General features: G+C 57.0%; 3 protein-coding genes across 3 annotated transcripts; all 3 read left to right on the plus strand.

The window, feature by feature from the left end:
* The first annotated feature begins 3,504 nt into the window (after positions 1-3,504).
* Positions 3,505-10,081, plus strand: MINDY4B (MINDY family member 4B). The gene is made up of 10 exons (XM_058811874.1): positions 3,505-3,669; positions 4,381-4,500; positions 5,665-5,756; positions 5,995-6,160; positions 6,549-6,614; positions 7,137-7,207; positions 7,364-7,433; positions 7,594-7,905; positions 8,377-8,557; positions 9,939-10,081. Exons 1-10 carry the CDS (start codon positions 3,505-3,507, stop codon positions 10,079-10,081), a joined length of 1,386 nt encoding a protein of 461 aa, XP_058667857.1.
* A 2,101-nt stretch (positions 10,082-12,182) lies between these two features.
* On the plus strand, positions 12,183-15,465 carry SIAH2 (siah E3 ubiquitin protein ligase 2). The gene is made up of 2 exons (XM_058812310.1): positions 12,183-12,545; positions 13,184-15,465. Exons 1-2 carry the CDS (start codon positions 12,183-12,185, stop codon positions 13,739-13,741), a joined length of 921 nt encoding a protein of 306 aa, XP_058668293.1. The 3' UTR covers positions 13,742-15,465.
* A 2,713-nt stretch (positions 15,466-18,178) lies between these two features.
* On the plus strand, positions 18,179-23,633 carry ERICH6 (glutamate rich 6). The gene is made up of 9 exons (XM_058812574.1): positions 18,179-18,409; positions 19,179-19,277; positions 19,353-19,510; positions 20,483-20,547; positions 21,322-21,773; positions 21,903-21,988; positions 22,315-22,467; positions 22,738-22,963; positions 23,367-23,633. Exons 1-9 carry the CDS (start codon positions 18,179-18,181, stop codon positions 23,631-23,633), a joined length of 1,737 nt encoding a protein of 578 aa, XP_058668557.1.
* The last annotated feature ends 668 nt before the right edge of the window (positions 23,634-24,301 follow it).

Raw genomic sequence — 24,301 nt, forward strand, 5'->3', positions numbered from 1 at the left:
CATGGCAACAGCATCGTTTCTCTCCATGAAACTCTCTGGGTTTTTCCTTTTAACAAACCAAACCGCTCCAAACCCAAAGCCCTGGGAGCCCTCGTTTCCCCAGCAGCTGCTGCAGCTTGGTGACAAAGCTGACACAGCACAGCAGATGCAGGGGAGATGCCACGGGCTGCTGCTGGCCTGAGGGAGGCAGCCAGGCTTGGCAGAGCTGAGCAAACCCTCTGCAGCTCACCAGGCAAAGGGCATTTCCCAGGGCAGAGCCACGGGACTGAGCCCAGGTACCGCCACCTTCCACTGCCCCCTCCAGACAACAGCCCTGCAGGTTCTCATCAAGCAATGCCAACAAACCCCATCAGAACCCCTGGTGAAGGGCAGCAACAGCACAGCAGACAGGCTCTCCTGCAGGCTGCAGCCCAGCAGGGACTGAAGAACAAACACAGGAGGGTCTGGCATGGGAAGCCAGAATGGATGGACACATCAACCCTCGCCCCTGGACAGCCCCAACCAGCTAAAGCACGGGATGCTCCCCAGGCTGAGCATCACAGCACCAAACGCTGCCCCTGTGGGCTTACCCGGGCACCAGGAGATGAGCTGCTCCTCACAGCACACAGAAACACACAGAGGCACAGAGCCCCTGCCCCATTTATTATCTGGGGGGGCTGTGCCCAGCTCTGGGTGAGGACAATCCCTGCCAGCTGTGGGTGAGGGCAATCCCTGCCAATCCCTGCCAGCTGTGAGTGAGGACAATCCCTACCAGCTGTGGGTGAGGCCAATCCCTGCCAGCATCCACCCCGTGCCCAGGTACAGATCAGACCCAGGTGCCAGGTATCGCAGCCCTCTGCACTTCAGGATCCACCAGCCCACAAGGCCTTACTGACTCTGATGTCATTTTTTTGCATTTTTTTTACTGTGAAAGGCAAAACACTGCCGGGTTGCTGCAAAGGTTTGTCAGCTGCATCTTTCCCAAGGTAGCTCTGCCTCCTCATCTCCCTGGATCTCATCAATGTGGAAGGGCTTCTGCAAGTCAGCACAACTCCCAGCTTCTTTCATCATTTTCTTCATAAACTATATGCATAGTCCTCCTAATGTTAATGTATGTTCTTAAAGCATCATTTGCGTTGCATCTCATGGTATTGTTTACTATACAGCAAACCCAAAAACACTCCTTTACTGAGCAGACAAGAGCAGCCCCAGCCTGGAGTCTGGGAGTGCTCACGGGGGTCCCCGTGCCCAAAGCCCGGTCTGACCACCCCCACATCCCACCCTGCAGCCTGAGGGAACCCCAGGAACGACCCTGGGGGAGTCCCAGCATGGACCCTGGACCCCCTTGCATCCATGAAAATGCCCCTGTTACTGCCCCGTGCTGGGAAATGCCCCCGTTACTGCCCCACTGTAGGACAATGCCCCCGCTCTGCCCCACTGTGGGACACAGCCCCGTTCCTGCTCATGCTGGACAATGCCCCGCTCCCGGCCCCGCTGTGGGACACAGCTCCGCTCCGGCCCCGCTCCGGCCCCGCTCCGGCCCCGCTCCGGCCCCGTTCCCGGCCCCGCTCCGGCCCCGTTCCCGGCCCCGTTCCCGACCCCGCTCCGGCCCCGCTGTGGGACACAGCCCCGCTCCGGCCCCGCTCCGGCCCCGCTCCAGCCCCGTTCCCGGCCCCGCTCCGGCCCCGTTCCCGGTCCCGCTGTGGGACACAGCCCCGCTCCGGCCCCGCTCCGGCCCCGCTCCCGGCCCCGCTGTGGGACACAGCCCCGCTCCGGCCCCGCTCCGGCCCCGCTCCGGCCCCGTTCCCGGCCCCGCTCCGGCCCCGTTCCCGGTCCCGCTGTGGGACACAGCCCCGCTCCGGCCCCGCTCCGGCCCCGCTCCCGGCCCCGCTGTGGGACACAGCCCCGCTCCGGCCCCGCTCCGGCCCCGCTCCAGCCCCGTTCCCGGCCCCGCTCCGGCCCCGTTCCCGGCCCCGCTGTGGGACACAGCCCCGCTCCGGCCCCGCTCCGGCCCCGCTCCGGCCCCGTTCCCGGCCCCGCTCCGGCCCCGTTCCCGGTCCCGCTCCCGGCCCCGCTGTGGGACACAGCTCCGCTCCGGCCCCGTTCCCGGCCCCGCTCCGGCCCCGCGTTCCCCAGCAGCCGCTCCCGCCGCATTAATCATTGATGCTCCGGGCTGTCTCACTCCCCACGGCGGGCGGCAGGGCTCGATGCCCCTCTCGGTGCCCGGAGCAGCGAGGGCAGCGCGGCCCCGCTCCGGACCATGGGTGACCCGGGCGCCGGGCACGCTGCGCCCGCTCCGCTGCAGGAGATCGCCAGCAGAATCTCTGACCTCAGCAAGTGGAGGGAAATCTTTAGTTCCTGTGGGTAAGGCTTTTATTCCGCTTCTTTGACACAGTTTTAATTCCAGGTGGTTATTTAACGCAATTTTTCAAGTTATGTTTTGTTACAAAACTTATGTGACAATGACAAAAGGTCCTTGTGCACCCGGTAATATAAATGCTACAGGTCTTATTCTTCCTTTGTTCTGGGGTTCTCTTCTGGCTGGACTCCGGTTTCCCCACATGCTAGTAATACCTCTGTTGGGTGTTTTCATTTGTACTTTATTTATGCTTTCAGCTTGGAACTCAACAGCACGACTCATCAGGTAACTCCTTTTCCAAAGGTAATATTTTCTGTTTGTCTGGTGAGTTTTGGGCTGTCCTTAGATGGCACACGTCCACACCTGCAGCCCAGGTATCCATGGAGATTCATTTCTCATGCTGCTTCTTTGAGAAACAGACTTCAGATATTTTGAAGTCAAAGGGGCAGACCAGTCCTGCACTTGATTAACCTTTCCATTAAAAACTAATGGTGAGTTTTAGAAAACAAACTAAGATCTCTAAAATGTAAGTATTTGGAAAGCCTGCTGTGCCCTTAGGTTGGGAGACACTGAAGTTATTCCCTGCAATTCAGACAAACACAGCACTATTACCTGCTGCAGTCATCGGCTCGGAGGGATGTGTTGGGAATGTCTGAAAACAGCTGGAATTCAAGGGCACCCCCGTTCCAGAGCAACCCGTGCCCCCAGCCCCCTGCCAGCCCAGGCACTGTGCCCACCTGGGGGCACTGGGGGCACGCTGGCTGGCGCAGCAGCAGCCCCGGTGATGGATGCCCTGCCTGCTCCTCTCCCGGCAGCAAGGACCGAGCAGCGCTGGCCCGGGTGATGCACTGGGGGCACTGCGGGCACTGGGGGCACGCTGGATGGGGGAGCAGCGCTGGCCCGGGTGATGCACTGGGGGCACTGGGGGCACTGGGGGCACTGGGGGCACTGGGGGCACGCTGGCTGGCGCAGCAGCAGCCCCGGTGATGCACTGGGGGCACTGGGGGCACTGGGGGCACTGGGGGCACTGGGGGCACGCTGGATGGGGGAGCAGCAGCCCCGGTGATGCACTGGGGGCACTGGGGGCACTGGGGGCACTGGGGGCACGCTGGCTGGCGCAGCAGCAGCCCCGGTGGTGCCCGGGGGAGCAGCAGCCCCGGTGATGGATGCCCTGCCTGCTCCTCTCCCCGCAGCAAGGACCGAGCCGCGCTGGCCCCGGAGCGCCCGGAGCCGGGGAGTCCCCGGGGTCACAGCCTCCCTCCACCGTCCCCCGGCCCCTCCGGCTCCCTCAGGGCACGGGCGGCTGCCCCATCTCCCCGGACACGGCCATGGTGAGCTGCCTGCTGAATTAAGCATGAGCTGTAATTGAATCTCCTGAAGGGAAAGAGACTGGGGAGCCTTTCCTGGTGCCCTGACTGCAGGGTTCAGCCTGCTGTCAGCTGAACAGGGTGTGGAATGGGGATGGATTATTTAGGAGACTCTTAACAAATATGGCTGGAATGCAACCTTAAAGCTGATACGCAATAATTCTCAGGAGAGAACCAGTCCAATGACAACAGGCAACATTTGCCGGCACTTGGGGGCTTTCCTGACAAACAGCCTCAGGACAGGAGGCAGGATCATGGAATCTCAGAATTGTTTGGCTTGGAAAGGGCCTTTAACACAAATCAGGGAGGGATTTCAGCTCCCGCTGAGTGCCTGGCCCCAAAAGCACTGCTGCCAGGTGCTGTTGTCCAGCAGCTTGGCAGCACTGCAGGCAATGGCAGGACTGGCCCCTGCGCAATCTTCCCCAAAATGTGCACTGTACCCAAATGTGAAATGTAAATGTACAACCAGGCTTCAGCAGAGAGGCTGAGTGCTGTGTGCAGTGCCTGCACTGAGCTCAAACATCACCTTGCTGTGAAGCGGAGAGGCTGGCTCTAGGCAGGTGCTGTGCCCGGCTGAGGGCATACACAGCACCTGCACCTGGAGAGCCCCGAGGGGACAGACCCTCACGGCAGGCCGGCAGCTCTGACCCGGCCCCTCTGCCTCCTGCTCCACAGAGGCTGCAGCAGCTGCTCTTCGGGAGCACGGCGCCCCTCTTCAGCTGCGAGTGGGCGGCAGCGCGCTTCAGGTTCCACCCGCCGCGCTCCCACCTGGCCTACGCGCTGCAGGCAGGACAGGTGAGACCCCGCACAGCACCTGCCACGGCTCTGCTGCCACAGACAGCGTGGGAGCCGGCAGCGGGGCAGGGGCCCCGGCAGCACACACACCTGTGTCCTGCACACCTGTGTCCTGCACCCCTGTACCCTGCACACCTGTACCCTGACACCTGTACCCTGCACATCTGCACCCCGCACACCTGTGTTCTGAACACCTGCACCCTGCACACCTGTGCCCTGCGCATCTGTATTCTGCACACCTGTGTCCTGAACACCTGTACCGTGCACATCTGTACCCTGCACACCTGTGCCCCACACACCTGTGTCCTGAACACCTGTACCCTGAACACCTGTACCCTGAACACCTGTACCCTGAACACCTGTACCCTGCACACACCTGTACTCTACACACTTGTACCTTGCACATCTATACCCCACACACCTGTACCCCGCACACCTGTGCCCCACACACCTGCTCAGGAGAGATGCAGCAGGTTGCAAAAAGCTCATATCTTTTCAGAGAATTAGACTTACCCGATTATTTCTGCTCCACCTAAAAATCCAACAAGTGAAGTCACCTAAACTATAATTTATAATTTTCTGAGATGGAGGTTTTCTTCTTCCTTATTTACCATCACAACGCTGCACCTGCAGCAGAAGGCCAAGATACACACTCGAATTGTAAATCCCCTCACCTTGTCCGGGGGCTGGAACGCTGGCCACAGCCACGGGTGCCACTCCCTGCATTCCAGAGCTCGGTGCTCACGGAGGGAGCACAGCCCGGGTGGGTGTCAGCACGATGGGTGAGCACAGCCCTGAGAGTGAGCACAGCCCGGGTGGGTCAGCACAGCCCTGGAGGGAGCCAGCACGGTGGGGAGCAGGCACAGGCACTCCTGTGTGCAGCCTCACATCAGCCCTGGGCTGCCCCAGCGCCTCTGTCCCTTTGCTGCGAGGCCAAAAACAAACCTTGGAGCTTCCCAGCACAGAGGGTCCCTGGAGCTGGGGGCTATTCCGTGGGACAGAGGAGGAAGGGCACCCACCCACAGGATCATGCACATGGCCAGGGCTACCCTGCAGCTTCCTCTCCATAAGGGCCTCTTGTTGTCCCCCCGGCCAGGGACTGCTGGGTGTGACAAGTGCTCCTTCAGACTCCTCAGATGGCAGGGGCTGTTTTTCTGTTCCTAGGGAGGAACAAGAGCCATTCTGGCAGCTGTACAAGCACACATCATCACATTCCTGCTCTTCACAAGAGAGACAGAATGTACTCACCTGGAAAGGTAAGCTGCTGGGCCTCATGGGATGCATGAAAATGATTTCCATGCACTGCTTGGTCAGTGCCAGCTTCTGGGTTGAGGCAAACCGGATCCAGGTTCAGGTGGGGATATACACTGGGAGAGAAGCCTTGGCTGACCCCCTGGCAAGGCTGCTTCCCACCAAACCCTGATTTGGGGACAGTGGCACATGCCCCCTCCTCTGCGGTGCCACAGCCGCAGCCCCTGGTTTCCCCTGGCACAGGCTGCGCCGGCTCGGGCACAGGGAGCAGGGCCAGGCACTGGCCACGGCCCTGGCAGAGACCCTGTGGGCAGCAGGAGGAGGTGGCAGAGCCGTCGTGTGCCTCGTCACTGCCCCTGTCACCACGATGCCATGTGAAGGCTGCAGGGCCAGCAGCTTCACAGAGAGAGTGAGTATGGAACCGTCTTCTGCCAACGGGGTTTTCCTTAGCGATACCTTGGCCCACAACACAGAACCTCCTGCACCTGCTCCCCCACCAATGCTGCCCTGCAAACAGGGGTCACCCCAGAGCCAGGTCTTGCTGCAGCCCGTGATACCTCCACCTCCCCTTCACCAAAGCCCACCTTCCTTCTCCTGCAAAAAGGAGAATCCTGTCAACACAGAGCTGCTGCCCTGACTCCCTGCACAGCGCCAGAGCCCACAGCTGGGCAAGGGGCACAGCAAACCTTTGCATTGTTCTTTCACTTGACTAATGGACAACAAGATTCAAAAGCTCAGCTTTTTTGTTATAATTCGTGTCTTCTTTGCACCACCCTCACGGTGTCCATGCCCAGCAGATCTGGCTGTTCGAGTTCTCGGAGAAAGCTGCTGCTCAGGAGTTCATCTCTGATCACATAAACTGTGTAAGTGGGGATAACTGCTTTATCCAAGTTATTTTCTTGCTAAATTACATCTTATTTCCCATTCAAATTGGGCATTTTGGACACAGCAGTGTTAACATCATCAGGACATTCACACAGTTAAGGTACAGTTAGTTCATTTCCAGCCTTTTCTATGGGAAGGGATTCTGCTCCCAAGTAAACCCCTGTGACTTTATCCATTATTACAGATCTTTCAGCCCACAAACACTGGGTAAACAGGGCAGTATTTTGGACATCATTCAAAGATGTGATTCCTTGCAGCCTCAGAAAAAATATGGGAAAAAATGTACAAAACCCGTTTAGCCAATAACTGGAAGTTTCTTCTTTCATTTTTTACCTGAACTTATTAAACAAAATTAGTTACAAAATCTTCCTGGAATAACACCTTACTCGTCTAACTTAACACACTCACCTAGGGCTGTATTGAAGCAGAGGAATTGTTTTAATTAAATATTATTTACAGGCCATAATTTCTCCGCTGTGATGCCTTATTTCTTTTTTCAGTTCAAAGGTGAAGGAAGCCATGGAGTGATCCTATTTTTATACAGTTTACTTTTCTCTAGGACACTTGAAAGGTATATTTTGCTTTTTAAACATTTTCCTGTAGTTTGGTTACATCACCTGAAAGGCCTTTTCCTTTCCTCCCATTTCTGGTGGCCAGGCAGGGAGGTACAGTGTTGCCTCTGGCACAGGCCCAGCGCTGCCCTGATGATCTCTGCTTGGCCACACAGGGTCCAAGAGGATTTGGGTGATGCAGCTCCTCTGTTGAACATCAGTTCTGGAAATATCACCTGTACGGAGGTAGGATCAGCCACATGTATCAAGCGTTCTGGTTTTATTATTCCCACATCTAGTTTAGGAAAAAAAATATCACTTGGTAATTAATCCAAAGAAAAAATAAGCCTAAGTTCATTTAAAAAAAATTTGCAATTTTAATCATGACTGTGGACTTAAAAAACAGGTGATGATGATGATGATGATGATGGTAACAATAATTTCTAAAATGGCACTGGCAGCCCGGCATTGCCACAAGCTGGGAGCAGGCCACGGCCTGCACGGGCGTTTGCCGGTGTGCCCGGTGCGAGCGGGCCGTTTCCCGCAGGCCGTGCTCAGCCTGCTCCTGACGGGCCGGGCCAGCCCGCGGCAGCTCGGCGGCGGCGGCGGCGGCCGGGAGCCGGAGCCCGGCGCTGGGGACGGCGGAGGCGGCGAGGCTGCGTGCCCGCGGGGCTGCGTGGGCTTCCTGCGCTGGGAGCGGGCGCGGCGGCAGCGGCAGGTGAGCGCAGGGCACAGAGCGGGACCCCCCCGGCACAGCCCAGGTGAGCGCAGGGCACAGAGCGGGACTCCCTCGGCACAGCCCAGGTGAGCGCAGGGCACAGAGCGGGACTCCCTCGGCACAGCCAGGTGAGCGCAGGGCACAGAGCGGGACCCGGCACAGCCAGGTGAGCGCAGGGCACAGAGCGGGACCCGGCACAGCCAGGTGAGCGCAGGGCACAGAGCGGGACCCGGCACAGCCAGGTGAGCGCAGGGCACAGAGCGGGACCCGGCACAGCCAGGTGAGCGCAGGGCACAGAGCGGGACCCCCCCGGCACAGCCCAGGTGAGCGCAGGGCACAGAGCGGGACTCCCTCGCCACAGCCCAGGTGAGCGCAGGGCACAGAGCGGGACCCGGCACAGCCCAGGTGAGCGCAGGGCAGCCCCACGGGCAGTGGGACCCCCAGGCTCCCGACAAGTGTCCTCCTGGCCAGGTGAGCCCCGCGCTGCGGACGCCCCGGCTGCCCGTGTGGCTGTGCAGCCTCTCGGGCAGGCACAGCGTGCTCTTCGGCACCGACAGCCGGCTGCTCTCCGACTGGAAAGCCGAGAGAATTTTCCACCTGTACTTCTACAGTGGGCAGCAGGAGCAGACCCAAACTGCCCGCCTGACGATAGGTACGGACCCAGATTTACCAGGGACTGAGGTGTGGGCAGCACAGATAACTCGTTCCTGCATTAAACACTCAATACAAACTTTAAACGCACCAGGAAGCTGGACTGTTTCATGATTAGTTCAACATTTATAATAACATTCTCTCCGGCTGCTGGGGTTTTACCCCAGCCAGCCCTGCCCTCAAGCCCCATGCAGCTGCTCACTCACTCACTCACTTCCCCACCCACAGCATCAGGGAGGGAATTGGAAGGGTAGAAGCTAAAGAACTTGTGGGTCCAAACAGAGACAGGGTAATAAGAGAAGCAAAAGCCACACACACAAGCCAAGGAAAATAAAGAATGAATTTGCTGCCTCCATAGGCAGGCAGGTGTTGCAGGGCCCATCGCACACAGCAGTGACTTGGGAAGACAAACACCATACTCAAAAGGCCTTTCTCTTCCTTGTCCCCTGTTCATATACTGAGCATGATGTCCCAGGGTCTGCAATACCCCTTTGATCATTTTGGGTGCTCTGTCCTGGCTGTGCCTTCTCCCAGCCTGCCATGCACTCCCACCTTCCTCACCAGCGTGGCAGCAGGTGGGAGCAAAAAGGCCTTGGCTGTGGGGGCACTGCCCAGGAGTAACAAAATCACCTCTGTAAAATCAGCCCTGTGTTCAGCACAAAGCCAAAACACAGCTCCATACCAGACCAGGGAAGGCAATGAATTGTATCCCAGACAAAACCTGCCCACCAAGGCAGCGAGGCTGGCACGCAGCGGGGCCACCTGCCTGGCTGACTGCGGCTGAAGTCTGTCCTCCTGCCCAGCACCAGCTGCCACCACGGTCCTCGTGTTCCCCATCGAGTTTCATATCCCCTCAGGAGGGATGAACTGCTTCTGTAGCAATGCTTGGGTTGTGAACCAGGCTTTGTGCTTGGGGTGCAAGGTTCGTGTTTCTCTGCTGCTGTGCATCCCTTACCTTCCTCACTGGGTGCCTCCTTCCTTGCTCTCCTTTCACTGCAGCATTTAAAGCAAAGTCAGAACCTTGAAACTAAAGGGTAAATCTGCAAGGAAGCAGAGTGATTTGAGATAACTGTCATGATACCTGGTGTGGCCACAGATACTATCTGAGCATCTGCCCAGAAACGCAATATGCAAACACATCGTGCAAGGAGCCCAGAGCCGCACCCAGAGCAGCGGAATTTCCCGAGGGGCGCTCGGTGCAGGGGCAGTCCCCAGCCCGGGAGGCCCTGCTCAGCCTCCACCTGCTCCCTGGGGCGGGATGGCAGCATATCTACACCAATACAGCTGCAGAGGCTTCTGCTTTTAGCTGTCACTGAAGCCTTTTTGAGTGGGGTTGGGTTGTTAAGATTTTTTTAGACATTTATTTTTCACTTCCTCTTCAGACACTCATTCGCATCACTGGGAAGAGGCTCAGAGGGAAGGCCCCTGCAGCCCAGGGAGGAGGCGCCCAGCCCTGGAGATGGCAATCAGGACCAAGTGGCCAGGTGCGACCGTCAGCTGGAGCGGGACAGACCCCTTCTTCTGAGGAGGGAGCAGGATGGACCCCTGCTCCTGCCGGGCACTGCCATCTCCACACACTGCCAGCTGCACTGGTCACTGCACTCTGGAGCACAAAAAGCTCTCTCCAGTCAAACAGCCTTTGGTGCATTGAAGGGACACCCTGTCCATAAGGCATCACACCCACTGCAAAAGCGTGCACTGCAGGAACAGTGACTTGCAACCCTGTGCCACTGCATGCCTTTTCCAGGTGGTAGGATGCAGGTTCTCCTGCTCCCCACGACAGCTGGCAGGAAAAGGAAAGAGTCAAGCGCTGGCAAAGACGCCATGGCAGCGGTGGAGTCTCCATCCCTGGAGGGACTCAAAAGCTGTGCAGGTGTGTGATTTGGGAACATGTTTAGTGGTGGCCTTGGCAGTGCTGGGGTAGTGGTTGAACTTACTGGGTCTTAGAGGGCTTTTTCAACCCAAACTGCTCTGGGGTTCTGTGATTCAGTGATTTTACTGCCTTTGCCAAATCCTGGCACCCTACGTTCACCTGACAAGCATGGGCAGGGCATATTGCTTCTAGTTGACAGAAACCACTGTCCACTTCCTTTTTCATTGTCATCACTCCAGAACGACCTGTAAGTCACACCCTTACTGTGTTGCTAACAACAATTGAGAACAATAAACCGTCTGCAAGTGATCCAGAAACTTGGTTCCCATTTATTGAATTTTACAAAAAACAAAAAGAAGCCGCGGCACCCGGCCCGAGATTATGCTGGGCCAGGATGAGGAGATGCTGGTTACAGCACACGCGGGGTCTGAGACCGCGCTGCGGGCCCCGGGCACCCGCAGCTCCCGCCGCACCGGGACAGGGGCCAGGGCCGCGGGGCACGCACGGGCCCGGCGAGGGGCACGGGCCCGCCGGCACGGCACGGGCCCGCTGAGGGCGGGCAGTTCCGCTATGGGGCACGCTCCCGGTGAGGGCTGGCAGGGCACGGTGCCGGTAGAGAGACACGGTGCCGCTGAGGGGCTGACAGGACACGGTCCCGCTGAGGAGACACGGTGCCGGTATAGGGACACGGTGCCGCTGAGGAGACACGGTGCCGGTAAAGGGACACGGTCCCGCTGAGGAGACACGGTGCCGTTAAAGAGACACGATGCCGGTAAAGGGACACGGTGCCGGTAAAGAGACACGGTGCCGGTACAGGGACACGGTGCCGGTATAGGGACACGGTGCCGGTAAAGGGACACGGTGCCGCTGAGGGGACACAGTGCCGTTAAAGAGACACGATGCCGGTAAAGGGACACGGTGCCGGTAAAGGGACACGGTCCCGCTGAGGGGACACAGTGCCGTTAAAGAGACACGATGCCGGTACAGGGACACGGTGCCGGTAAAGGGACACAGTGCCGGTATAGGGACACGGTGCGGGTAAAGGGACACGGTGCCGCTGAGGGGCTGACAGGACACGGTGCCGGTAAAGGGACACGGTGCCGGTAAAGGGACACGGTCCCGCTGAGGGGACACAGTGCCGTTAAAGAGACACGATGCCGGTACAGGGACACGGTGCCGGTAAAGGGACACAGTGCCGGTATAGGGACACGGTGCGGGTAAAGGGACACGGTGCCGCTGAGGGGCTGACAGGACACGGTGCCGGTAAAGGGACACGGTGCCGGTAAAGGGACACGGTCCCGCTGAGGGGACACAGTGCCGTTAAAGAGACACGATGCCGGTACAGGGACACGGTGCCGGTAAAGGGACACAGTGCCGGTATAGGGACACGGTGCGGGTAAAGGGACACGGTGCCGCTGAGGGGCTGACAGGACACGGTGCCGGTAAAGGGACACGGTGCCGGTAAAGGGACACGGTGCCGGTAAAGGGACACGGTCCCGCTGAGGGGACGCTCCCGCGCAGCGCCGGCAGTCCGGGGCGGGCCCGCGCGGGGCACGCCGGGAGCGGGGCGGGGGCTGCGCGCAGCCGCCGCTCGCCCAGCGCCGCCCCGTCCATCATCATCATCATCCTCCTCCTCCTCCTCCTCCTCCTCCTCCTCCTCCTCCTCCTCCTCCTCCTCCTCCTCCTCCTCCTGAGCCGCCGCCTCCGCCCCGTCCCCAGCGCGGCCCGATGGTGGCGGCGGTGGCGAGGCGCGATGAGCCGCCCGTCCTCCGCCGGCCCCGGCCCTAGCAAGCCTTGCGGAAAGCAGCAGCAGCACGCCCCGTCCCCTGCCGCCGTCCTGCCGGGGACCGGCGGGGCTTCTCCGCCGCCTCCCCCTCCTCCTCCTCTTCCTCCCCCCCAGCAGCAGCAGCAGCAGGAGCTGACCTCGCTCTTCGAGTGCCCCATCTGCTTCGACTATGTCCTGCCGCCCATCCTGCAGTGCCAGGCCGGGCACCTGGTGTGCAAGCAATGCCGGCAGCAGCTGAGCCTCTGTCCCACCTGCCGGGGCTCCCTCACCCCCAACATCAGGAACCTGGCCATGGAGAAGGTGGCCTCGGCTGTCCTCTTCCCTTGCAAGGTAAGGATGAGCGGCTGGGTAGGGGGACGGGCCCGGACCACCCCCGATCCCTGCACCCCTGCGGAAAACCCTCAAGCATCACCCCGATCCCTGCACCCCTGCGGAAAACCCTCAAGCATCACCCGGATCCCTGCACCCCTGCGGAAAACCCTCAAGCATCACCCCGATCCCTGCACCCCTGCCGAAAACCCCCAGGCATCACCCCCACATCCATATCCCCAGACCACCCCCCACATCCCCCTGCAGAGGACACTCACCCACCACCCCAGTTGTTGAAACTAGAATCCTCTGTTCTTTTTAAAGAAAAGGAATATCCAAGCCAGGACCTCTCCAGGTGATCTGGACGGATCAGGTCTAACTGCAGCAGCAGATCTAAATACAACTCAGCCATACAGCCCATTTTATCTAAGTGCTTGCGTTAGGAAAAAACAACCACAAAAGACAAGAAGAATCCATTTTAAGTGGAAACAAAAACTAAGTAAAGCTCAGCTTGAATCCAGGGCCCCGTACAAGTAATGTAATATTTGCAATGAGCACAGGAGCTCTGGTTGATCACCTGTGTTTGCAGCTGACGGGTGGGAGCAGCGCATACCAGTGCCGGTGCCTTTCCTGACGGCTTGTGTTTGGTCTCTTTCCAGTATGCCACAACAGGCTGCTCCCTGACCCTCCACCACACAGAAAAGCCAAAACATGAAGCCATCTGTGAGTACCGTCCCTACTCCTGCCCGTGCCCCGGTACCTCCTGTGACTGGGAGGGATCCTTGGAAGCCGTCATGTCCCACCTCATGCATGCCCACAAAAGCATTACCACCCTTCAGGGAGAAGACATCATTTTCCTTGCCACAGACATTAACCTGCCGGGGGCAGTGGACTGGGTGATGATGCAGTCGTGCTTCGGTCACCACTTCATGCTGGTGCTGAAGAAACAGGAGAAGTGCGAAGGTCACCAGCAGTTTTTTGCCACCGTGCTGCTCATTGGCACCCGCAAGCAGGCAGAGAACTTCCAGTACAGACTGGAGCTGCACGGCAGCTGCCACCGGCTGACCTGGGAGGCGTCTCCCTGCTCCATCCACGACGGCGTGCTCGTGGCCATCCGCAACAGCAACTGCCTCGTTTTTGATACGGCCACTGCACACCTCTTTGCTGACAACGGAAACCTCGGCATCAACGTGACCATTTCTATGTGTTGCCCGTGATGCATTGCTGGCAGACTCGAGCTGGCTGGAGGTAGTGCTTCACTGGGGTTTGGTTTTGGTTCCTGTTTTTTACGCTGTTCAGCTGTGTCATCTTGTATGCTAAGGTTTCTGACTAGCCAACGGTTGCAGCTTTGGGCAGAAGAGGAACAAGAGTGTGCTGTAAGTAATGTGAGCAGGACAAGGTCTTTTAAAATTCTTGGGTGCCTTAGGAAGATTACACACACAGTTACTTTTTATAATTTAATTATATTTTATGTGAAGAGTGCTTCCATTGGATATATGGCTTAAGAGGCTCCTGTTTGGAGCACACCTATAAGCCTTTTCATTAGCAGTACAGACTCCCTGTGATGCTGCTGAGCTTTAAGAAAAGGCTTTAGTATCACAAGAGGGTTTGGTTTGGAAGAGACTATCATCTGTTCCAATCCCCCTGTCATGGGCAGGGACACCTTCCACTGTCCCAGGCTGCTCCCAGCCCTGTCCAGCCTGGCCTTGGGCACTGCCTGGGATTCAGGGGCAGCCCCAGCTGCTCTGGGCACCTGTGCCAGGGCCTGCCCACCCTCCCAGGGAACAATTCCTTCCCAATATCCCATCTCGCCCTATCCGCTGGCAGTGGGAAGCCAGTCCCCCTTGTCCTGTCACTCCAGGCCCTTGTCCAAAGTCCCTCTCCAGCTCTCTTGTAGCACCTTTAGGCACTGGAAGGAGCTCTAAGTTCTCATGATTTACCCTTAGTGAAGCCACGTTGGCTATCACCAATCACCTCCTTGTTTTCCGTGTGCCTTAGCATAGCTTCCAGGAGGATATGCTCCAATCTCTTTCCAGGCACTGAGGTGAGACCTGACCACCTGTAGCTCTGGATCTTCCTTTTTCCTCTTTCTAACAAAAGAGGGTTATGTTTCCCCTTTCGAAGTCAGTGGGAACTCCTCTGGACTGCCTCAACTTCTCAAACAACTTCTCAAAATGATAGTGGCCAAGCCACTTCCTCCACCAGTCCCTCTGAACCTGCAGGTGCATCTCATTAGGTCCCATGGACTTGTGCACCTTCAGGTCCCTTCGACCTCCTCGACCCCACTCCTCCCCTGCTGCGGGCAGTTCTTTGTTCTCCCACTCTCTGCCTTTGCCTCCTGCAACTTGGGCAGAGTGGCTGGAGCAGCTTGCCACGAAGGCTGAGTCAGAAACATGGCTGAGTACCTCAGCCCTCTCCACATCCCAGGGAACTGGGGCTCCCATTTTCTTCCTTAGAGGGTCCACGTTCTCCCAAGTCTTCCTTTTATCACCGGTGTACCTATAGAGGTTGCTTTGCTTGTTGCCCTTGATGCCCCTGGCCAGATTTAATTCTTTCAGGCTTTAGCATTCCTAACCTGATCCCTGGCTGCTCACAATCCTCCCTGGCTGCCTGTCCTTTCCTGATAGGTGAGAAAGGAAAGAAATCCAAGGAACCTCTCACAGGAGAAGCCGTGGGGGGAACAGTAGGTACTTCAGCAATGTTTCTCCATTCCCTGCTACCTTACGGAAGGGAAGGGCACTGGGTCAGCTGTGGTGGTGGCTTCAACAGGAAAAAGGAGAGAAGGAGCTGGGGTATGGCATGGTACATTTCACATGGAATTGCTGGCTGCTGTCTGCTTTAGGGGGATCAGGCCAGGTACAGGTGCAAGCAGGAGGCACAAGTCCCACAGACTGCAGATGGATGGAGCCAGAGACACAGGGTTGTCCACGTGCAGCTGCCCTGGGACACATTCTACTATTGATTATTGTAAAAGATTCATAATATAGCAAGAGCTTTATGGCCAGTGTCTTGTCATTTGGTATTTAAGTTTTGTTGCCATATTTCTTTTATTTTGCAATAAATATTTTGCAAAACCTGCGCTGAGGAGCTGTGCTAACCCACGAGTGCGCGGCAGCTGCTCCGCGGTTACGCCGCGGGCTCGGCTGGGCTGGATCAGCTGGCATCCCCTGGCATGGGCTGGCTCTCCTGGAGGGGTCCTTGCCCCTGTCACCGTGCTGGCACCACAGCTGACTCTGCCTGCAGCTCCCAGCTCTGCCACGGGGTCGTTGTGCTTGAACCACTGACAGCAAACTGCAGCTCCCGTAGGCTGTGCCAGACCTCGTCCCCGTGTGTGCCCTTTGGAGCAGGCAGTGAGCCACGGGGTGACGCTGCCAGGGGAAGCCTCACAGGAGTGGAAAATAGCAGGGAAAGGGACAGGTGAGACTCGGTGTCAATAAATACAATACAAACGAGGAAAAACAGTCCTGACTGTTCCTCCTGGGAGAGCTCTATGTCCAAGCCCATAGCAGCCATCACCAGCCCTCAGAAAAGTGCACAAGGACAAGTTTAGCCTCAGTGAAGGGAAGCTCAGTCTGGCTGCAAGAACTTGCAAGTAGCCATGGAAAAAACCTCCCAAGGATTTACTCTCTAGGCACTGAACACCAACAATTTAAGATTCTACACCTGGTCTCACACTGTGCTCTGGCAGAACTCTGGCCTGGTGAACTAATTGCCTCCTGCATAAGCAGGATCAAAGTCATGCCATGGTTCCAACACCTGTTACCACCTGTGCTTTCATCAGGATTCATCAAGCAAGAATTCCTAAGGATTTGATTAACTTTTCTGTAATTCAGCAAAACTTGTAGCGGAAGGTAGTTTTCTTACTGACAGCTGGGACATAAGAGGATTTTTGCATAAAGCAGAATTCCGGAGTGTGTCTTTGAATACAGCAGCATTAATTACTCCAGTGTTACCTATAATCCACATTAGATAAGTTAACACATGTTATCATTAGGTCTGTCCAGACCACTCAGTTCTGAAGAAGTGGCAAACTATTGTTAGATTTCACTTCAAAAAAAGCCCACACAAAATAAACCCATCACCTTGTGTCTTTTCTGACTGAAATTGAGTTTAGGATAAGGAATACCTCAGCTGGCACTGCCAAGAAGGGAGGTGTTTCCAGTTCAGGTCACTGAGCAGACAAGTGACATTCATTTCAGGATTCCCTCAGGTTTCAGGTTTTCTTCCCAAGGCAGCTGATACGACTTGCCAAGTAAAAGTTCCTCAAGACATTGAGGTTATTGAGGCCTGCCTGGTTCTCTGAACAGAGCTGACCCTCTCCCTCAGACTTGAAAGGGAGGGTGAAGCACATCCAGACAGAGCTCGCAGCAGACAGACCTGCGTGCCGGGCAGAGCCCCAGCCAGGTGCCCTGCAGCCCCTTGGCTGCTCTCCAGCCCACCAGAAGCACCTGCTGTGGATCTAGAGTTCTCCCTAGAAACTATTTCCACTTCAGACAGAAATTAAAATGTGCCTGTCCAGGGACTGATGAGTTTAGAGCGAGCACAGCTCACCTCGAGGGCCTGCCCCGGCCGTGCTGCCGGCCCTCTGCTGTCGGGACCATGGAAGTGATGTCGCAGTGCTATGGGGAGTTCTCGACACCAGGTGAGCCACCGAGACACTGGCTGCACCTCAACATGCTCTGTCTGAAAAGTACGTGAAACTGACTTCTCCGTTGTGGAACTCACGTGCTAGTAAGACATTGCGAATTCTTACCGACAGCACAGGTAAGGTAGCGCACACCTGCTCTCCCGAGGGGAATCCAAACCTGGCTGGGTTTGTGCAAGACGGTTTTCTCTCTTTTATTCTCCGAACTGTATGTGCAGATTCCTTGGAGAGGTTCGACAGCGCCAAGTCCTACGGGAGAGATCGGGAAGATGTGTGACAAGCGTGTGACACAGGTGTAAGGAATCCACTCGGGCAGGTGTTCCAGGTGCAGACAGGCCGTGTCCGAACAGGCAGTCACGCCGGGTTTGGTATCGCGTGTCACCCCCAGTCCGGCTCCCAGCTGCGCCGGGACGGCGGGACCAGGACCGAGCGCGGCGGCTCGGGCCCCGCCAGCGCCACGGGCCCCGCCAGCACCAAGAGCCCCGCCAGCACCAAGAGCCCCGCCAGCGCCAAGAGCCCCGCCAGCACCACGGGCCCCGCCAGCGCCACGGGCCCCGCCAGCACCAAGGGCCCCGACAGCACCACGGGCCCCGCCAGCACTAAGAGCCCCGCCAGCACCACGGGCCCCGCCAGCACCAAGAGCCCCGCCAGCACCACGGGCCCCGCCAGCACCACGGGCCCCCGCAGCCCCGCGCAGCCCGGGCGCCTCCGGCTGCCCCCTGAGAGCCGCCCCGGCTCCGCTCCCGGCCGTGGCCCCCGGGCGGTGCGGCCGGCACCGCGCCCGCAGCCCCGCCGAGGCGGGCACGGGGAACGGAGCAGCCGCAGCTGCCGCCCGGAGGAGCAGCGCCGCGGGGCAGCGGCGGCCCGGCCAGAGGCGGGCACCGGGCGGAGCGCCGGGGCCGAGGCCGGGCTGGGGCGGGGCCGGTACCGGGCGGAGCCGCCCCGCGCGGTCCCGGCGTGCCCCGCGCCCCCGGCGTCGCCCTGGAGACGGCGGCGCAGCGGGCCGGGCATGGACGGGCCGGGCCGGGCCGCGGAGCCCAGCGGAGGGGCGGACGGTGCGGCGGGCGGGCCCCGCTGGCCCCCGGCCCCCGAGGAGGGCGCAGAGCCCCTGGCAGAGCCGCAGTGCGGGACACCCCCCGGGACACCCCCGGCCGGCCCGCAGCCGACCCCCCCCCCCACGGTCCTGCCCACCCTCCTGGCCTACAGACCCGAGTCCTCAGAGTCAAACGTACACCACGAGGTCAGTTGGAGTGGGCGCTCCCCGCTGCTTCGTACACACGGTTCCACGTGGAAAACAGGGAACCGACGCCCTTTGCCGAGCCCGCAAAGGAGCCTCTTCATGACAGCTTTTTCTTCTGCGAGGCTGTTGAAACAGCCTGGGCAGCAAGAGGCTATGCACCCACCCCCCCTGCATCCTCTGTTGAGAATTTCCCAGCAGAATATTTTGTCTAAATCAGACAAAAAATGTATATAAATAGATACAGCCACCTAATACAAGCAGGGCACAGAGTTCCCCGCAGCAGAGCAAAGTTACCAAAGAGTTAACTCAAAGCATGAGGTGGGGAGCAATTTTGTTTCAGGACATCAGTACTCATCCTCAAAGCACAACCTGCTGTCAGCCTGGTTTGCATCTGGTCAGATGTGACCAGCTCTGTATCACCAAGTCTGCTGGTGCTTCCTCAGAAACTCCCACAACTGGAGTTTTTCTCTCTGTAATGCACTCAAATCCTCAGCTCCAGTGTTCTGTGCTCTCAGCTTCCCTGGGAAGGAGCAGAACTCACAAATACCAATCATTCCCTTTGTTTGGGGGCATTTATTGATTTATTTATAACACATCTGCTATTCTCTTTGGTGGTTTTCTGAACCTAATGTTTTGAGTCATTCCAAGATATCCCAGATGTGGATCTGTTGTGAGTGCCCTTAGGTGCTTTGTCACATGTGTTGCATTTTCACCGTGCTAACCGGTGATCTGGGGGCTGGTGCCCCTCATCCTTTCACCATCGCTGCAGGCAGAGGAGGATGCTGAGCCAACCTGCGAGTACTGTGGCAACCTGCTGAGGCCGTTCCCCTTCTCCCAGGATGTGCCTCTCTCCGAAGACCAGGAGGACGTAAGCTGGCAGGGAGGATGAGCAGGGGTTTGCTGTGGAACAGCCACGCTCACGGCTCTGCTCTCTCACCTCTAGAAATTCTGCTGCAAGCGCAGCCGGGAGCTCTATGAGTTCATCATGAAGGAGAAGAAGAGGCTCGAGGATGCCAGCAGCCTTCCCAGAGCTGTCAGCACCCAGGAATCCCTCAGCGCTGAAGCCAACCTGCTGCTGTCAAAGGAGCAAGACAGCCAGAGGTACTAGGAGGACTGGGGATCAGGTCTGTGTAATGAACAACAGGGAGTTTGAGGGGAAAAAGAGCGTTAAGAAACCACAGGGAGAGGAACGAAAGAAGAAAAACCTTTGCTTTAGGCACCAGTCCTGATTCTCTCTGGTCCCTCCTGGCTCCTCTATTGCCAGGCTGCACAAGGAGGTGGCAAGGCATGTGCTGAGTGAAATGTTAATTCCAATCCTGACAGACGAACTATCTAGAGACAGGTAGAGCCAAAAAACCCCACAGCTGTGGGAAGGGACAGTATTTGGGTGTAGCTTCTACCTCTGGCACTGAAATAAAGCTGGTGTTTGTATTTCTGTTTTGATCTATAAACTGTGTTTGGATTACAGTTTCCAGAGGCACACACAAGAACTCTGCAAGTTCTCAGGCTGTTTAGCAGGAGACCCAAAGCTTGTGCAAGAGTTTAAGCCTCCAGGGAAAGTCTAAGCCACAGGTGTACTGGTTTAGTTTTCCTTTTCCTTTAGGGAAAAGGAAAACTAAACTAGTACACCTGGAAGTAAACTGTTGGTCTCCTCGAAAATCCTTCACAGTCTGAGGGTGCAAGTGCCTCCTACTATGTACAGAGCACACACCAAGCCACTGTCAGATTCACAGGAAGCTACACAATAGTGAAAATATTCTTGGAGATGAGCTGTTTTCTTGATCTTGTGGCATTTGTCCTTCTCTTTCACATGAAATACTGATCCAAACCCCATTACAATATTCAGCTCTCCTTCCTTCACTGCAGTGGCAGTCTGTTCACTGGAATCTGTGTGGGCACAATTCCTTTCTGTTGAGGTATGAGTATTTTGGTGACATTCTGCTGCTTATTACTTGGAATTGTGAGCAGGGAGAAAAACAGATTCAGAAATTGTGTTCCTAAAGCAGGGGTATCCACTACTTGCAGCTTTCTAAACATGATACATGAGGTGTCAACAACACTTCTATTTTCCAGGCAGCAGAAGAGACACCTGGCTAGAGAGTTGGCTGACCAGTCTTTAAGGCTGAGTGCCACTAAAGGTGAGCTGGTATTTCCTTATGGATTTGTCTATTTATCTCAACAGTGCATTCAGTGGAATTGCTGGTTTCCAACTGGGGTATTTTATACAGCGACATGTTCATTCATTGTCAGACATGCAATCTCAGTAAATTAGATACAAATCATCCCTCATACATGAGCACAAGAGGAGGCACATCTTTGCACAGAGTTTGTCATGATTTTCAGTATGTATCTGTGATGTTTCCAGCTGAGATGCACAGAACCTGACCTGAGAGGCTAAGCTGGCAAAGCCAATCCCTTAGGAAACAGGAACTGCCAAAATGAGTCTTGCCCATATTTTGCCTGATCAGGTGGTTATTCCACCAATTCCTAGCCCAGGCTGTAGATGACTGAGCAGCCTTTGGATAGAGGAGTTTTGACAGGTGAACCAGATTTTCAATATGGGCATGTTTTCAGAGAGGATGGCAGGGCAGTGAGGCTTCTGCAGCACTGGGATCTCAAATGGTCAGTTCCAGTGTGTGGAGCCAAATGTTATCCCAAAAAGTTGCTCTTTACACAAATGTGTGTATATATGTAACTGAAAAAAATGCTATCTTTTATCATAATCCTGTGCTCTGAAATAGCTGAGCACTTTGGACTGCTCTTGTTAGAAAATAGCCCGAGACAGACTGTGAGGAGGGAGTGTTTCAGCCAGGAACTCCCACTCCCCCAGTTACAGCAGCGATGTCGGGCAGCCCCGCGGTGGGCGCTGCCGACCCTCTCTGCTGCACAGAGGCCCTCCCTATGCCCTGCAGGGTTACGGCAAGCTGGATCCGCTTCCTACAAGCCTTCCCAGGAACGCACGTCTCCCAAAGGCGGGACACCAGCGCCTCCTGCAAGCGCAGCCAAGCACGAGCCCTGGGCCAAGGAGAAGCACAAGCTCGAACTCGAGCCCTGGCCCGACGAGAAGCCTGAACTAGAATCCCAGCCCAAGGAGGAGCCTGAACTGGAATCCCAGCCTAAGGAGAAACCTGAACTGGAACCCCGGCCCGAGGAGGAGCTTGAGGAAGAGCCCCAGCCCGAGGAGGAGTCTGAGCTGGAGCTTTGGCCTGAGGAGGAGCCCGAGCTGGAGAACGAGCCCGAGCTGGAGAACGAGCCCAAGACCCAGCCCGAAGAGGAGCCTGAGTCCAAGAAAGAGCCCAAGCACGACAAGAAGCCCGTGTCCCGCAGCGTCCTCTGCTACGAATTCAGTCTTCTGGGGAAGAAGGCAGGTACCTGCGGCCGACAGCGACGGGAGTACCTTGGACATGTCAGTGCTGGCAGAGCCTGGCAGTGCCCATTTTCACAGGGCAGCTGTGCCAGACTGCTCTCATCCGTTTTATCCTTCCAATCTTAGGTGGGGAAGGGTAAACTGGTGCAGAAGTACTACAAAAATGGAAAGAAATTCCTTACCATGCTCCCAGACGGAACATCGCAGTTATTGTATCCTTTACAGGGTTCACTTGCCTGCCTTAGTCCAGGGCTGTTGCTAATTTAAGTGTGTCCCAGTCCGCTTTACTACAACCCAGCTCATCGATCCCACTTGCTCTGAGGAGCAGTGAAACTTGACACAGCTCCCGGGCTGAGGTTTCAAAGAACAGCCAGCTCCAATGAGCACTAGCTTCCAAGACCCAGCCCACACTTTTAACACCGTGCTCTGGGTAATATATCAGTTTTTACACTCCAAAGTAGTACCCAGAAGTATTTAGTGTGTAATAACAGATCAACCAAGCAAAGCAGGGGGTTACAAACACCTTACCTAGCAGCAGCTATCCATCTGGAAACCTGGCCATCATCATTGCACAAGCCACCGACCAGCTGATGTGCATAGTACAGGAAGACGAGCCAAGGACAGCCAAAATCCGAGCACTGTTTCAGTCTGATGGCAGGAGCACATGCTATTACCCTTCCGGAGATGAGTGGTGCGTTCAGCAGCTTTGCTGTCTCCTCTGTGTATTGACATCCCAAAGGCCATAAAGGCTATTTTTAACAGTATCCAAAAATAGACAAATTGAGCAGCTCATAGGCCCTGCTTCAGGTGCCCCCAGAGCAGCAAGGCCACCCAGCTGTGCCTTGAGGGGTGGGGAACAGACCCTGCCCCTGCTGTGCCTCTGTCCCATCCCTCAGAGGAATAAGAGACCTTCTGCCACAAGAGCTTACAGGGTTCAGAGCTTCCATTTCCCTTTCTTTAGGATAAATATGAGTATGCAGGGTGGGCAGTATTTGGACCAAGCAGGCAACAGGGTAAGAAGGTGGATGTGGCCAAACTTGTTACCAGAGCCCCAGGTCCCACTGAGCCCCATTTTCATCTCACTGAACCACTACGTGGGGGTCAGGATCCTGGCCCAGGACAAGATCTTCGTCTCCTTCCTCGCCATGGGGCGACAAGCAAAACTCAACATGGGAACCAAAGTGCAGGTAATTGTTCCTGTGCTGAGCCACTCCCCCCAGCGGGAGCGGGGCAGCCAGGGAAGCTCCCCTCCCTCTGTGCTTATCCTGTGGCGGATGCTCCCTATGTTGTCCCATGCTCCGTCCCCAAAAAGAAAGCTGTGGAGATGCACATATTCCTGCCACTCCTATGGAGATGGGACACTTGCCAGCCTCAGCTCTCTGCAAGGGGCCACAGTGTGGGACTCCACTCCCAGGCAGATGCCTGGCAACATCCCCAAGGTCACCCTGGCTCTGTGATCCATGTGGGCAGGGTGCACAGCAGCTCCTTTCCTCCGCAGGCTCCTGTCCCACGGACAGGTTTGTCTGCTGGAGACGGAAGCCCCGTGCCCAGCTCGGGTGGCTCTGCTGACACGTGTGCTCTGTTCTGCAGGTCAGCACTGACAGCCAGCTGCCTCCTCCAGCCCGGCTGGGTGAGGATGAGCTGCTGCTGCTCGCCTTCCGCGTGAAGATCCTGCAGCTCTTCGACAGGATGCGGGGCTGCCTCACCTTCCCCTCCAGTGAGCAGTGGAACAAAATGCAGCCTCCCATGTACCTCATCAGCCAGGCTGTGAAGATCCTGGAGCTCTGCGTGACTGCTGACATAAGTGATGAGCTGGCCAACTCCATCAAGGCGATAGTAAATGCCCAGCAGTTCTGACCAGTGTGTGTGTGGTGTAAGGTGTCCCTGACACTGTGGCACCTGCATGTGCTCAGCAAGGTTTCTCCTCCAGCCCTGCCTGCCCTGGTGCAGAGCAAAGGGCAGTCCAGGGCTGATCCACAAAGCCCCAAATGGGTCTTGCTCAGGGCAGGCGGTACCAGCCCACACTGACAGCACCTTGGTCATGGAGGCACGGGAGGGCTTTGCTCAGGCAACCCCGTGCTCCACAGCAGTGCACTGCTCCTGAGCAGGCTCCCTTCTGTCTGCAGCCCCAGCTGAGCACTCACCTCAGCCCTCGGGAAGGCACAAGGCACAAAGGCACAGCTACAGGGGTACTGCTCTGCCGCTCCTGACAAGAAGGTGGCATCAGCAGGAAGCCCCAGGTGTTCCTGGTGCCCACGCCCACGGCAGCTCAGCCAGCTGCAGGTACAAGGCAAGGTGGTTCCCTGCGCAGAGAGCGACAAATGCCCTCAGAGTGCCCAAAGCAATCACCTATGCTTGGCCCAGGGAGCACCAGCTGCAGCCTGGGACGGGCTCTGGTTCAAGCACTGCAAACACAGAGCTGTCAGTGGGTGTTTAGAGGCTCATGGTGCCGCAGTCAGCCTCTCAGAGCTGCCTTTGAAACTAGGGGTTCACCTGGCCAACTTCCCTCAGGGAGGCCACACCTG

The sequence above is a fragment of the Ammospiza caudacuta genome, chromosome 11 (genome assembly GCF_027887145.1).
Source record: "Ammospiza caudacuta isolate bAmmCau1 chromosome 11, bAmmCau1.pri, whole genome shotgun sequence".
NCBI classification, from domain to species: domain Eukaryota; kingdom Metazoa; phylum Chordata; class Aves; order Passeriformes; family Passerellidae; genus Ammospiza; species Ammospiza caudacuta.